The sequence below is a fragment of the Topomyia yanbarensis genome, chromosome 3 (genome assembly GCF_030247195.1).
Source record: "Topomyia yanbarensis strain Yona2022 chromosome 3, ASM3024719v1, whole genome shotgun sequence".
Lineage (NCBI taxonomy): Eukaryota > Metazoa > Arthropoda > Insecta > Diptera > Culicidae > Topomyia > Topomyia yanbarensis.
The window spans coordinates 320,980,710-320,997,320 of record NC_080672.1 but is presented as its reverse complement, the minus strand read 5'-3'; the positions used below and the strand labels follow the sequence as shown (position 1 = coordinate 320,997,320).

At 37.4% G+C, this 16,611-nt stretch overlaps 1 protein-coding gene across 13 annotated transcripts in view; it reads left to right on the top strand.

Moving 5' to 3' along the window:
• Positions 1–16,611, top strand: part of LOC131694112 (transient receptor potential cation channel trpm) — a 355,889-nt gene that overhangs the window by 255,220 nt on the left and 84,058 nt on the right. For all 13 annotated transcript variants that reach the window (XM_058982537.1, XM_058982535.1, XM_058982530.1 and 10 more), the window contains 2 exons: positions 10,905–11,064; positions 11,187–11,323. In XM_058982537.1, coding sequence (XP_058838520.1) covers positions 10,905–11,064; positions 11,187–11,323 — 297 coding nt within the window. The remainder of the gene's footprint in view (positions 1–10,904; positions 11,065–11,186; positions 11,324–16,611) is intronic.

Genomic DNA, 16,611 nt, shown 5'->3' with positions numbered 1-16,611 from the left:
AATATGAAAAAGAAATTTACTCGCAACTTAAATGTTTTCCAATAAAGAGGAACTGATCGTATTTGATTGCTGTAATGCTGCTACTTTCAACATTTTTTCCAATTGGATTATTTGACAAACTGAGTTCGCATCTGATCATTAATTTGGGTCTAAAAATGCCGGAATTTTGTCTAGGAGGTTTGTAAACGGTATCTTTTCAATTGGCGTTCTTGAGAAATTCTTGCATTCTTAGACCAAATAACAGTTAGCATAAGTTATTTATAACAAAATCTACAAGACGCTTCACAGATTAAACAGAGAATTTGCTAAATAGGTTGCTATTGTTTTCGGAAGGTACTTTAACTAAACGATTTGTCTCAAATTCATACTACTCGTTCCGAACTATCTACCATCCTTCTTGTTATTAGTTCCGAAATTATTTTCAAATATTATAGTTGGCGCCACCGTACAGTTCAGTGCCTCTATAATATCAAGTGGAGCGCATGAAGTGTCATCGGTGAATTTTCGCAATGTAATGGCAACAAAAATACAACTTATTTTTCGTTTTACTAAGCATTTGTTGTGAGCTTGTTGATTCAGTGTTGTGAAAGCATTTTATTGATACGTGTGAGTTTGTGCTGAAAGGCGTAATGATGATATGTGACGGATACATACGTATAACATGAATACGACTTTGTAAACTGAAACGTTTTTAGTAAGAATTTTGGTGTTTGACAACTGTGCAAATGTCATAATACATATCACAAAATCAAAATCGCAACTAATTTTCAACAAACACTGCAACATCAGCAACCAGTTCGGAACATTAATGAACATGTTCTAGCTGGCAACATAAATGACTATTTGGTGACAAAAGGTGTTATGAAATAACCTTGATGTTATCTATGTTCAACCAGTGCAACAAAAATAACTTTATTGTTCTTTCCTTGCAACATAGTTCGGACTTAGACAAATAAAACTAGTTGCGATTTGCTACTTGGGTGGGCAAGATCAAGAGTCCAACGGTGCCAGTTGAGCTCCAGAAGCACGACTCAACCGCATGGTCGCCTACGCCGTACGTTGATGCAGAAGGTGGAAATGCTGGTGAAAATCGTGTCTCCAATAGCGTTCTTGGCATAGTGGCGGACGGGCTGAAAGCGATGAAAGCTCCCGGCCCAGATGGTATTTCAACCGTGGCACTGAAGACCGTGATCCTGGCATTTCCGGATATGATCAAGATAGTTCTACAGAAATGCCTGAACGAAGTTACTTCCCGGATAGATGGAAGATTCAGAATCTGGCTGCCTAAAGCAGGGGAGCCACCAGGAGATTAAGCATCGCATCTGCCTGCCTGCTGGATACCCTTGGTAAACTTCTGGAAGGGTCATCCTCAACAGGCTGACAAACTACACTGAGAGTGAGAACAGGCTATCAGCTATTCGGATTCGGGAAAGGGATCTCGACAGTTGACGTCGTCCGCACAGTCATCGCGAGCGCGGAGAAAGCATTGGAGCAAAAGTGAAGGTCACGGCGGGAGTACCTCAGGGCTTCATATTCGGTCCAATGCTCTGAAGTATGATGTACAACAATGTTAAAATTGGAACTGCTCAGCGGAGTTGAGATCATGGGCTTTGTAGATTACGTTACCCGGAGTGTAAGAACGTGCAAGAAACACCGGAGCACGTGGTTATTAGAGATGGTCGGGTTCGGGTTTTTGGACCCGAAACCCGGACCCGACCCGAACCCGACGGGTTTCGGGTCGGGTTCGGTTTCTGTAAATTTAAGCTTCTCGGGTTCGGGTTGGGTTCCGGGTTTTCAAATTTGAAATTCTCGGGTTCGGGTCGGGTCCGGGTTTATGAAATTTTGGACTTTCGGGCTCGGGTCGGGTTCAGGTTTTTCAAATTAGAAATTATCGGGGTCGGGTCGGGTTCGGGTTTTGAACAAAACAACCCACCCATTTCATGACACTGTTTGCGTCTATACACAAAACGCAGTCTTTTTTGTAGTAGTGAATTATACTTCGTAATACGAATGGATGACGCATATAACCGTACCAAATGTTAGCACCTCTGAATCGCTAGAATTCGTCGTATTTTCTGGTGCTCAAATATTGTATTTTTTCATTCTTGCATAAAATTCCGTCTCTTCAGATTCGCAAACTGCCTGAATTATTTAATTTTTTAAACGAACATTCAACAATACGTGTTTCACATCTAAAATCTCTTTGCGTATTATTTTTCATGATAATTAGTAATAAACCAAGTCAACAGGAATTTATCGAGAAATATCAGTTCAACTTTCTATAATGGAATATAAATTTCGACAAGTACTTTGAAACCGATACTTGGGCCGCGGCGACTTTTTCTCTACGTAAACGGTTTTGTGGGGTACATTCGTACCCCAGAACTAAAATCGCTCTAGTATGTCTAATTTTCATTAAATTTATAATTAAAGTAAAGTAACCTGTTTAAAAATATTCGCGTTTTGGCTATTTAATTAGGTAATATTTCATTTTGTATAGAACAAGTCTTTAAAATACGTCAAAATTCTCTTTTTTCCTTCCGGTAGTTTCAAATCGATTTTGACCATTTATACGACGTTGTAAAGCTTATTAAATTTCCTTTTGAACAATTTTTTTCAAAAACCGGTCAAAAAGTATATTTATTCCGATGCTTTTTTAAAACCAAACGCCAATACAAACGTTAAAAATACAGCAATATGCAGTAACAGAGATGAAACAGGAAGGCGCCGAAGGAATAGGTAGAGCCGGTGCATTGTACGTGTATATAAAGTAAGTATGTTCCAGAGCCTGGGCTGCAGAAGATAACGATTCGAATGATGCGTCTTGCATAGTATATACAAATCATATTCACGAATGTGTTTTGACTCTTTCATCCGCAAAAGCAAAAATTACGATACCGATCCAAACGCATTTTCTAGTTACTTTGCTATAGTGCTTTGTTATACCAAATAACAGATATTATTATTCAGCAGAGTTGAAACTTATACAATTTTACACAAGTTTCTCGCTTACTATGTATCGATATTTTGCTTTTAAAAAAATATATTTTTTTTAATTATGTACACATGACAAAACACTAACGCTAACGGTTTTGTGGGGTACATTTGTACCCCAAACAAACTTTAAGCAAGCATTGTTAAATTGGTCAAATGAAACAAATAGGTTGTACCTGCCTTCACGGAAGTTTAATAATCAAATTGGTTTATGACAAGGATTTCTTGCAATTCTTGCAATAAACTGAAACGGAAAAATAAGGATTTGGACTCATAAATTTGGTGGTACTTTGGTGTCATTATGGCGGCTCAAATTTAAAAAGGGCACATTATTTTTTTAAAAGCAGATAGTTTAGGCCAAATTTATTTTCTTGAAACTGTCTTTGTTCCATCAGACCTAAACCTAGCTTCACTCCCGCCAGGTTTCGTTGTTCATGACACTCATATGGTGATGGGATAATAGCACCATTATCAAATCAGTGGTACATATATGATACAAGCACTTTCTGTCAGATTGTTCCCGGGCTGAGCTGTTGCATGATCCGGATTCCTTCATGAAAATACATGAATTTCCACGAACTTAACGAAATGATCGCAAAAATTTTGTGTGTTCTGTTGAAGCCATTAACGGATTTTTAAGTTTGGAGTCGTTCCGAGAGCTCCATTGGAGATGTCGAAGCATCTCTATTGGCGCGCATACCGTATAATCTGAAGCATAAAATAACGTCAGAAAATGATTGATACCCTTCGATACAGGTGATTCCTATTCCCAAAGTTACTGGGACGGATAAAGCCGAAGAGTACCGCCCCATTAACATGTTGCACACATTAGAGAAAATTTTAGAACTTGTTGTTAAGGGCCAGCTGATGAGTTATTTGAATAATAATAATTTGCTAATTCCGGAGCAATCGGGATACCGAGAGGGACACTCTTGCGAAACCGCTTTGAATCTAGTGTTAGCAAAATGGAAAGAGAAAATCGAGGTTAAAGAGACTATTTTTGCTGTATTTTTGGATCTGAAACGCGCTTTTGAGACAATTTCGAGACCATTACTTTTGAAAACTTTAGAGCGATTTGGTATCGGAGGGATAGCGCATAAGTGGTTTGAAAACTATTTATGTGATAGAACTCAGAAAACTAGTTTCAACGATTTTGTATCTAGTCCTCTCGGCAATCCTCTTGGAGTGCCGCAAGGTAGTGTCTTAGGTCCTATTTTATTTATTATGTATATAAATGACATGAGGCGAGTTTTACGATTTTGTGACTTAAATTTGTTTGCTGACGACACTGTTCTGTTCATTGCAGCTAAGGATATAGATGAAGCCGTGGCGCATTTGAACGAAGATTTGCATTCCCTTGCTCGTTGGTTAAAATTTAAACAATTAAAGTTAAATGTTGCTAAAACTAAATATATGATCATCTCTTCGGCTAATACTAGGCCTGACGTTAATGTTGAAATAAATGGTGAGACTATTGATCGCGTTAGTGAATTAAAATATCTTGGAATAATCATTGATGACAAGTTAACCTTTAAGTCTCACATCGACAATGTCATCAAAAAGATTGCAAAAAGTATGGTATATTGTGTCGTCTGAAACATGATTTAACAATTAGTAGTAAAATTTTATTATATAAATCTATTGTTTCACCACATATTGACTTCTGCCCATCCATTTTGTTTCTTGCCAATCAAACACAAATATTGAGGTTACAGCGTTTGCAAAATAGAATCATGCGATTAATTTTAAAATGTAACAGATACACTTCCTCTAGTTTCATGCTAAGCGCATTACAATGGCTCTCTGTGAAGCAAAGAATTTATTACTTAACAATGGTGTTCATTTTTAAAATTATTAATGGAATGCTGCCTCGATATTTGTGTGATCGAATTGAAAGAGGAAGTGATGTGCATAGGTACAACACTAGAAACGCGTCGGATCCAAGAACACCAAACTTTTTATTTAGTAGATCACAGAACTCCTTGTTGTACAAAGGAATAAGTTTTTTCAATTCGATGCCTAGGCATATTAAACGTGCAGCAACATTAGCGGAGTTCAAAACACTATGTATTTCACACGTAAAATTTGCTTTGTAGACAGATTTTTTGAATTTTTATATTTTGGAGTTATTTGAATAACTATGTAATACCACGAAGATTGTATTTTTTTTCTCTTCTATTATTTGCATTTAGTCACACTAAGTTATTATATTCGCTATGATGATGATGGATTTTTGTTACTTGTTTATTAAAGCTATTAAAAAATAATGAGATGTCTACAAAAGTCTGAGCCACGCGCGCGCTAAGCAGATAGAGACTAACTTGAAATCGAACATGGTGACCAGCACTAAAAGCTCATCGGGTTGAATCGAAGCTTTTAGACTTTTGTTGTGATCAGGGTCTGATTTGATGATGGAGTTGTGTTGACTTTGCTCGACAATAGAGTTAAGTTCGGTTATTGCTGCGATAGTGGTAATAACGGAGTTAGCTCGTTGAGTATGGGGCTTGATGACTCCTTCTGATAACTACTAGATATCGGGTTCAATTCCTGATCAATCAAGGATGTTCTCGGATAGGAGTATCCCTTGATTGCCTTGGGTTAATGGTAGGAAACTTTCAATAAAGGGGTCTGATGTGAATGATATAACTCGACCGGACTCTGCACTGCCACTAGGCTCGTCACTGCTCACCTTAGCAGGTGGTAGTACCGATGTCTTGGTCAGGCGGGAGGAGTTTTACAGAGAATTATCGGAAATGGAAGCTATTGGGTTCAATTCCCGATTCTATCAAGTATCTTCCCGGAATGGAAATTTTCTTGATGGACCCTGGTTGTTGGCGGAATATTCGAAATGTATCTGGTTACGTTCTTTTGAAGGAAAGCTATGTCTGCAAATTGAACCAGTCCGTTTCTTTTTGTTAACTGGTTTTGTTATGGATCAAAATATTAATTATCTTTTAGATAAATCGTTCAGCTCACACCTTTGTGGGGGTATGAGGTGGGACCATCATCATCATCAACAGGTTTGACCGTTCCAACCAGTAACGTGGGTGACGTCATGTAAACTGTCGAATACGAATTGACAATTACCATAGCTTAATTTAATACATGTAATAAATTATACGAAAAATCAGAAATTTTGGTTAATTACGACGGGCAAGGTTGTTGGAAACTGTGACCATTAAGCTTACTGTTTCCCCATGAGTTGGCCGCCGATTTAACTTAATTTCCGGTTAAGATATCAATGATTTATCAAGTTTCTCAGCACGTTACAAATTTGACGTTCAATAATAGTAAATATAAATGCGGATTCTACTCGGTAGTGATTTGTTTTTCCATATGCAGATATAACTCAATGCGTATGGTGCTACTTCAGATTCGAGTGATTCTACTATTCTTAGATGAGTCAAGGGTCCAGCTCGGGTGCCTAGAATTAAAAATCTTCGAGATCTTTGGTTGATTCTCCGTATTAGCAAGTTGGATTCGGATCGGGCTTCTCAAATTTCAAATTTTCGAGTTCGGGTCGGGTTCGGGTTTTCAAATTTTAAAATTCTCGGGTCGGGTTTTACAAAATTTTCATTCTCGAGTACGGGTCGGGTTCGGGTTTTTAAGTTTTAAAATGTTCGGGCTCGGGTTGGGTTCGGGTTCGAAAAAATTGAAACCCGACCATCTCTAGTGGTTATCGCCGGAATGATCCCGATCTGCATTACCCTGGCGGAGGATAACGAGTACTACAACCGGAGATCACAAAAAACACGAGGAAGTTGGTTAGAATCGATTCGATGGCGATGTGGCAGCAGGAAGAGGTCATTACATAAAAAGAAAGGGGAACCTACCATTTCATCTCAAACCTGTCGACATGGGTTAATAGAAATCACGGAGAGGTGACCTTCAACTTGACACAGCTTCTGTCGGTCAACGGTCAGGGTGTATCTTCATCGGTTCGGAAACGCAAAGTCACCGTTATACCCGGAGTGTGAGAACATCGGAGCATGTGGTCTTTAAATATCCGAGGTTGGAAGCGACACGCAGAGAGATGCTTGAAACGAGAGGGCCGGACATCAACCCGGATAATGTCGTTTACAAAATGAAAAGCGACGTGAACACGTGGAACGCGGTCAACAGAGTGGTGGTGCAGATCATGACTGCCTTACGGTGTCGGGAGAGCAATCATCGCTGGGAAACTCTTCGCCAGAGCAGGTCAGATTCACCGTCGAGTGGACCGCGGGTGTGGGTCGCCGACGCACCAGCGAACTGGACGCCATGCTGCACTCGAAATCACCGGACCGACCATGGCACCCTACTGGTTGACCAGAGAGAAATATAGCGAAAACCAAGAAGAATCGGATCGGGAAACCTTCTTTCGTCGGGGAACTCTCCGTCGGTGTAAGCTAGATTCACCGCCGGGACTAGACTGAGTAGACCGTGACGACACACCACCAGACGCGAGTCGTCGGGGCACCAGCGAACGCCCTGTTCCATCGGAATCGCCATACTAACCTCGACACCTGGTTGGTTGGCTCCGTTTCGGGAGAACTTCTCTCGCCGGGAATTCTTCGTCGAAATAGACTAGGTCCATCGTCGAAAACTAGACCGAGTAGTTCGCGAACTAGTCGGGAGATCAACGACTAGGTGGTGTTGAATGGTACGAGAAGGTGGTGTTGAATGGCACAGAGAAGCCGAGGGGCTCGGTAAATTAGACAATCTGAAGTTTACCACCCAGATTATCTTCGTAGTGAAAGAGCACTAAGTCTCGAGCCATAGCTAGCTTTCCGAGTGCCATACAGAAACTGCCAGCTTGTGTGGATGGCCGAGAACTGGTGGTTATGCGAGGAGTAGTGCTGTAAGTCTACTGAAGGAACTAACTGCTAAGTAGTTGGGTTAGAGTGGCTACTATGCACATAAAAAACCCTCTCCGAAGTAATGCCGTAAGGTAGTGCTGGGGAGGAATCAGGTTCTGGCCAAGAGCAGTGGTTTTAGCGGGTGGAAGTCCAAACCCGCTCCCTGAGACGTTGTATTTTGTATATGTTTTCCTGCTTACTCAGGGCATTATCAAAGTTTTTCTGGTTTCAACAAAACACACATACAGGCAGCAGTGACAGGTCAGACAGGAGTCCAGGGGGTTTAAGATCCGCCCCCCATCAACCTAAAACGAGTAAGAGAGTCTTGCTAGGATATGGCGGGGTTTGGATTCCGAAAGCAGCTCCGACGAAGCGAGTTTGTGTCGCTTTATCTAAGATCTTAATATTTAAGTAATCTTAGCAATAAAACCACCCTAGCCCAACCGTAATGCCAACTGGCACATCTCTACCACGATATTGTCAACTGTCACACCAGACATACCCCTTCGAACCTAGGGAATTCGAAGACCACGTATTTCGGTGTCTCTTGCACGTGTGTGAATTTCTTCTACGCTGTGTTTACGAAAATTTTGTGTTCACGGTAGAAACACCTAGACCGCTCTGTTAATAAGGGGCAGCCGGGTAGGTAAAATTAGAACCTAGGTGGTGGTTAACCCTTACTCACTTATTTTCCTTTGCGTGGTTCATGAAATTAATTCTCAACACGAGTTACGGAAGCGGGATTTTCGAATGGACAGGTGGCGTGGTATTTTTAGCATCCACAGCTTCGAGTGTCGATCTATTATCTACATTTAGGCAATCGAATTCAGTTTAAATGCGCCTGCATTTCACAATGTTGTGCAGTACATGACGGAAAATCATGTGAAATCCCTTGCAAAATTACACTTTTCCGTCGCTTTACCGTAAAAATTATAATATTTGACGCACCGTTTCGTATTGCTTCACTGCCTATGATCGCATATTTGTCCCATTTTCTATGGGATTTTTTATCTTTATGGGACTGATTTGCGATCATAGGCAGTTCATTCAGAGGTTGTATACAAAGTTGTGGCGAAAAAGTGAGCTAAGTTCGCGGTTTTTTAAAGCGTTTTATGGATTTTTTTTTGAAAACTCAAAAGACAGCTCATTGGTAGTGCTATCGAAGTTCGAAAAAACAAGCTGAATTAAAAAAAAAAATTGAAGGTTTGCGGAGTTATGGCCCATCCCCCGTAGCTAGTTTTTTTTTTGCAGAGGTTTGCGGTGAACGCTCTCCAAGCCGAACCGCTCAACTGAAATCAAAAAAGTTAAAAGATTTTTGAAGAAAAATGTATTGTGGTGTACTTGGATCGGTTTCCCAATAAAAAAAATTTCCAGCAAAAAGAACATGCTAACCATAAAATTGAGTTTTGTGGTGTTCAAAATTTTAAACAAGAATTCATAGCAAAGAATCAACAAATTTTTGATGAAAAAGGAACCGTTCAAGTACACGAGAATGTAAATACAAACAATCAAAAAAAATTATGAAATTCGGAAGAATATTTTTGGTGATATCATGTTCACCGCAACGGTACTTTTCAAACAACTTAGTTCCGAGATAATTGCGTTTAAAGTTTTATGTTAACTTCATACGAGCAAGAACCAGCGCGCTGCGAACGGCTGTAGTTTGAAATCTAGTGCCCCGATCTGGATGAAATTTCGCACAGATATTTTCAAAAGTATGTACTTTCAGAATATTAAATTAAATTTTTTCCGATTTTTTGAGTTACAATTTTGTATATAACCACTTAACTGACTGTGGAACCCAAATGTTTGCAATTTGTGCAGTTTATGACCCGCAGTACAAATAGGTAAACTGGTAGACGAATTTTGTCCAGGAACACACAAGAAGAGAATACCCAGCAAATGTCATCTGAAGCGAGTCTGATAGAGAATAAGTTGTAGTCTTATTCTCCATAGTTTTCGCTGAACACAATTGCTTACATTCCAATTGCTTACATGTTGAAGTGAGTGGCCCTTAAAACGGCCAATTCCGTACTTTAACAGGTAGTCGCACTTCAGACCCGGTACGAATAACACGCCATCAATCTCCACTGCCTTTTTAGGTACATAGACATTATAGTCCCGCTCAAAACTCTCGTAGCGAGAAATTATTTGCTCGAACACGTGATACCTAAGTTACGGTCGGGTAGTTCGCAGCCAGGTCCCAAGAAATTTCCAGTAAATTCGGATCTGAATCCACACTTCTCCGGCCAGAGGCTCGGCAAGGAATGTTGTTTTTTTCAAAATATTGCGAAAAATTACAATGTGAGCTGAACAACCAACCGACTTTAACACAATTTGAACAATTTTTGCGTCCTCACCTAATTTCATTCCATTATGAAATATACTTTGTTAAAAATGGACGAATGCCAAGAATCTGAGAGGAGTAAATTCGGATATCGGTCACATCACGAACAATTCTTTCGTATCTCGTAACTCGTTGCATTTTCCGTTCAATGTAAACTGGAAGCTCTACTAGATTTTTTACAAAAGGAAAGTTTGTTTGAAATCTGGACAAACCTCTGTTTGACTGTAAAGAGCACCGATCAGATTGAAGCCGCTTAATACAATTATTGTTGTCATTGAGAAATCACATTGAAAATGAATATCTTCATAAATTTTATGAAAAGTCTTTCCGACCTTGTTGGTACTCTTCTAGATGAGCGGAAATTTACAGTTTCTTTATATATTCCAACAATATCGTCGGAACTCTACTAACGCATCCTTGTCGATTTAACTAGAATTAAATATTCTATAAACCGATTATATATTCCATAGTTTCGCTCAAGCAACTCACTAGAAAGTTTCTTCCGTAGTGGCGTCCTGGCAATATTGCAGTCCGCTGGTTCCGCTGGTTTTCTCTGCAAACTATCTCAAATTAAAACTTTTCCGATTGACCCCATCCTATACTCTGCACGTTCCTTCCGGTTCGCCCTCGGGGGGGCGACATCATAATACGTTCCATCCAGTATCGCTTTACAGTTTAGCACTGCTAACAACAGCACGTTTTATCTGTTCCAATTTACGCCACAGGTGTCACGAAGCAGGTCGGTGACGCACTGCTACTGGAGGGACAGCAACGTTCCGGCCGGGTCGTCAGCATTGGCATCGCTCCGTGGGGCATCGTCGAGAGGAACCACGAGCTGCTGGGGCACAATCGGGATGTTCCCTGTCATAGTATCAGCTCGCCACGGTAAGCTAAAGAAAGTGTTACGTGTTAATCAATTTCTTTGAAAAATTGCAAATAGTTTTCTTTTCGAAGCAAACCTAACACCTACCTACTCTCTCTCTCTCTCTCTCTCTTGATTCTTCCAGCTCAAAATTGGCTGTGTTAAACAACCGTCACGCGTACTTTCTCCTAGTCGACAACGGCAGCCAGGGACGGTACGGTGCGGAACTGATCCTGCGGCGGAAGCTGGAAAAATACATATCCAATCAAAAGTTGCAACCCTGTAAGTATTTCCGATGGGGAAGATTTTCGTTCAACCTTTCTCCGTAATTAGGTTTCCTTTTTTTCAATACACGGTGAAACTGTCAGCAAGTTGTCATAATGTCACGTTCCAAACTGATACGGACGATTTTATGCTATTTTACCGAATCCTGTGGCTGTGATGTGAGTTCCTTCGTTTGTGGTTTGGGGGTTTTGCGAGTACCGACCGGAAAATCGACGTTAATGATTCGGAACTTCTTGTGAAATGCCACATTTTCGGAAATGGAATCGAGCGTCTGGTTTCTCTTGTAGCGCTGGTCTTGTTTCAATCAGTGAAGGGATGTGTGAGTGTGTATGTGTGCATTTGTGTTTTGGCGAAATTGGTTCTAAACTCAAACAGCTGACAGCGTTTTGAGTCGTTTGTATGTTGTCGGCCTGCGAATCGTAAAATGTTTCTTTTATTTGGATTGGTTGATTTAGAGAGGCTCGTTTGAGTGTTCTTTCAATCGTGTCATAACCCTATTTCATCGTTATGTAAAGTGTGTTTTTAAATTATTTTTTTAAGTGATATTTTCTGACAACTGAGCATGACTTTATTTTTTTAAATCAGTTTTCTTTGCAATTTCATCAAGTATAAATATACGCAAGGACATCGTTTCCAAATTTGGAAATTTATAATAAAAAATTACAGTTCGGTCAAGCAAACCTCTCACAGGTTGCTACCAAAGAATTATCTTTTCAGATATGGCTCATGTTTAGTTAAATTGGTACACCCAAAACAAATACTCGGGAGCGTTAATGTATCTGTTTTTCTGCACTCGAACTGTCGGCGAAAAGCTCCTAAATGGTTCGTTAGTGTTCAACCAACCTCATACTACCACATTGCTATACGTCCTGATGCTATCTGATAGTTGTTTTTTATAGTAAGGATAGAAGCGGCTGCAAAGTTACTGCATCGGAGTATCAAAACTTTTCCTTGCATTTCACTTAGCAACTTGGATGCATAGTTTACGTGACATTTCACAATCAAACATAATCATGGCTTCTCCTCTCATTCACCTCCCACTCCATGAAAGCACGATTTTACCAATCTTCGCGTAATTAGAATCGCAAACATGCGGCATCCTTCTACCCTCCCGTTCAATAGGTTGACACAGCTGGTAATATTCCCATACCCGCCAAAGGCTTCAGCTAAGTGATGGTACTTTCCATTTCATTATCTCCCTCTAGGTTCCTAAGTGAATGCACAAACACTCTTCATTCAATTTTCCCATCGGCCCCCTGGCTGCAGCCAATCCTGCATTGTTTACACATTGACTCTGACTGTTGATCCCCGCTAGGTCGGTAGACGGCAAGTGCCATTTAACCCCTTCATGCCTATGTTGTTTATAAACAACAATGTTTTAAACAGCTATAACTTTTGGTTTTGGCAAGATTGGTTCACAGAAAAAGTAAGGTTAATAAATGTGATTATTACTTAGTTATTGTAGTATTGTAGTTATTGCAATTAATCTAATTGGATTTCGATTTAACAGTGCTGCCAGGAACAGTTTACGTTGACGACGAAAAATGAAATTTTAAGATAACTTCGTTATTTTGCAATATTATTGATAATTGATAAAACCTATAAATTTAGACTGTCTTCGACTACGTTTTACAGTCAATTGGGCTATTGTGAATATTCAATTTTGTGTTGAGTATTGGAAAGTAAATATTTGGCGACTTCTAGCACAGCGATGGAAGCATTTATCATTTCTTGATTGTCATTTCTTGACTACACCATTTTCAAGTAAAAATGGGTTTGGAACACTGTATGTACTAGAAAAAAGTTGGGCATGAAAGGGTTAAACACTGCGACCTGACTGCAGTCCATCGTTTTTCTTTGTCATTTCGGAACTGTCCTTTGCTGATGGAAATATTGCGAATCAGTGCAACATTGTGTTTGGATGGGGCAAGACAAACAGTTGAGTTGGAAAGCGAAGAGAGTGTTTTTGTGTTTTGCAGCGTCACAGATAACTATTCCCACTGGAACGGTCTGTGTGACAAATGGTTCAAGATTTACTGCAGTTATCCTTGTGAATCGACAGCTCAATTTGCAATTGGTTACATTGGAATGCACATCGTAAGGTATAGAGTGCAAGGTCTCATTCAGTTTATTTGAAAATACGCGCGTTTTTTGACAGTGAATTTTAAGTGCATTTCGAAAAACCTATTGTTCTTGATGGAGAAACGCGAATGACTTATACAAAGGTCGCAGTAAAATAAAAAAATTGTTTTTGTTGAAATAAAACTAAATTTTGATCTGAAATCGCATTTAGAATAATATTTTATAAGAAAATTGTATTTTTGAGTTGTTAGGAAAACTTGATTATTGAAAGTTTTACCATGATCCAAATTTACTAAGCTACTTTTCCGTGTTTAAAACGATAAACTTTTAATTGTCGATAGTTCATGATGGGGAAACACGAATTAATTGTTTTTGTTGAACAAATTTCCAAATATTTCAAAAACTACCACATTACATATTTGGAAAAGGTTAATTAATCCTAGAACGTTGTATTTACTGGGGTAAAATATACCCCAAGCCATCTTTGGAGCCGTGTGAAGACGAGAATGCGGATATTACTGACCTGGGACCCTAACCATAATTCAATTTAGAGTTGCTAGTAAGAGTAGGAAAAGGTGGTGTAGCCAGTTTGCTTATAGCCTTCGTTGAAACAGGTTTCCCAGTGTACGGTTGCCGTTAGTGTTTCGTCAGGTTTCGCACTGTCAGTAGAAATGTGATTCGTGACAATACCAGTTTAAATACTGATTGTTTTACTACGTAAGTGACATTTAATGTTATAAATTCGTTTTTAATCATTTGTTCAATTAATTTAATTTAATTGTGAAGTAGAAAAAAGAGTAGAGTTCTTATTTTTGCTGATTTTTATTGTTTTATTGTTTATTTTTTAATAGTTTTTCAAAATAATGATTCGCAACTATAATTTGCGAACAGTATCTGCTCTATCAGTAACGTTGCGTGTTACAAATGTATTACTGATCAGAAATATTTTTTTTTCATTTAAATTTCCACCCCATTTAGTGGCAATTTCCAAAACCGGATTTTTAAACTTTCACTCTTCCAAATAATTGCACTTTTTCAAAAATTTCGAAATTCCATTTTATATCGTTTCTAGACCATTCACGAACAGCAGTTTACTATTTCCAATTACTCGTCAATTTTTTTTTTGAAATCTGGGATCAAAAAATAGCACCAGTTTTCTGATAACTTATTACGCTCACTGTATAAAGTAAGTACACGACGCCGTAAAAAAAGAAGAACGAAAACGAAAAGGTGAAAAAAGATAAGAATGGAAACACTAGAAAGTGTATTGTATATTAAATGTCTATTATGCAAATGATGGGATTTTTACAAGCAGTCCAGAACTTTCTGAAACAATGGTTCTCAAATTCGACTAATTCGTTTTAATAATTTACTATAAATTATTTTAGTTTTAAATTTCACTTTCTGTGCAATATTTTTTTCAGATGGAACATTTCATGAATTTTATTTGTTTTGTTTATTTCATTCAGCTTGAATATTTGACTAATTTTAAATATAAGATCATTTAATTTTAATCACATATTTCATTGAGTATTATATTTATTCATTTTGTTAGTATTAGTTCATTTAATTACATATTTTATTCGTTTGTTCTTTATTATGATCAATTTATTTATTTCATCCCTTTAGAACATTGATTTAACTTATTTTATTCGCTGTTTTCATTTTGCGTATTTTATTTGTTTTTCCTAGTTCTTAGATTATGTTCAGTTTCATTTTATTCAAAACTTCAAAATTATTTAACACAATTAAATTTATGCAATACATTTTCTATTTCAATATTGTTCAATTGTTCTGTTTAATAATCTAAATTTTTTTATTCTGTTTATTTTTTCTCTTTTCTAGTTATTTTTCGATTCTGCTCATTTTGTTTGTATTATTCATTTTGCTTATTTTATTTATTTTTTAATTTTATTTATTTTATGTATTTTAGTTATTTTATTTATTTCATTTATTGCATTTACATTATTTATTTTATTTATTTTGTATATTTGATTTATTTTATTTATTTTATTTGTTTAGTTTTATGTATTTAATTTATTGAATTTATTTTCTTATATACATTTTCTTTAAATTTAGATTATGGATGTTTTGATCTTAGAGTCATTCGACCCTTTTTCGGGTTAGAAAAATTTCTAGCCCTACGTGCGGGGTTGGGAATCGAACCCAGTGAGTTGCGTACAAGGAAATCGATATACTGATTTGTCAGCCCCTGCTCACTAATTTTATTCGATTTTTAATTTTATTCTATTTATTTATTTTATTCATATTATTCATCTTTTTATTTTATGCATTTTATTCATTATTTTATTTATTTTATGAAATCATTTTTATTCGTATGATTTATTTTATTTATTCAATTCATTTTATTAATTATCTTTTCAGTTTTTCCACCAAATTCACATATTGGACTCAACTTAATTTATTTAATTAATTTTAGAACGTTTTAACACAGTGAAAACTCGTTTCTGTCAGCCCTGTGGGGGGGATATGTTTTCTTTCTTTTTAATAAGCCGAAGCTGTTATAATATTAGTCCCAAGACATTGCTTCATAAACCGCTCTGATTATTGAACAAAAATTATTTTTCTTTTTGCGATTTTTTTATCTTTAAGGTAAGAAAAATATGCTCAAGAAAGTATTTACTCAAATTTGCCTTTATTTGTCTGCCAGAGTCCATCAATCGGATTTCATATGAGGCTGACAAAACCACCGGTGGATAAAATGGGAGGAGGACACACAAAATCGAGGGTTGATAAAAACTAATTTGTCTAATTTTTTATTTAGTTAGCTGAACTAATTCGATTTATTTATTTTATTAATTTGTTTCAAAAAATGGTTGGAATGTTTTATGAATTTGATTACTTTTTCCATTTTTTTGCTTTATTTGTTTTTTTTTAATTTCATTTGATTAATTGGTTTTATATAATTCAGTTATAGTTTATTCGAAGTTTTATTCGTGCGGGACACAAAAGTGTATAAATTACACATCTAGCTGGGTGCATACTTCGCATGACTTCTGAAAGCTAATAAATTATTCAACAGTAATATGTGTAAGAAATGTCCCATCTCACTGTTAGGTGTATTAAGTTGGTTTTACTGAAATTTTCGCTTTAATCCCAAAATTGACATCCAAATATAATGATAGATTTAGAAAAGTTATGTAATCTACTAACGTCTAAAACTTTTTGAAATAAACCCCTAT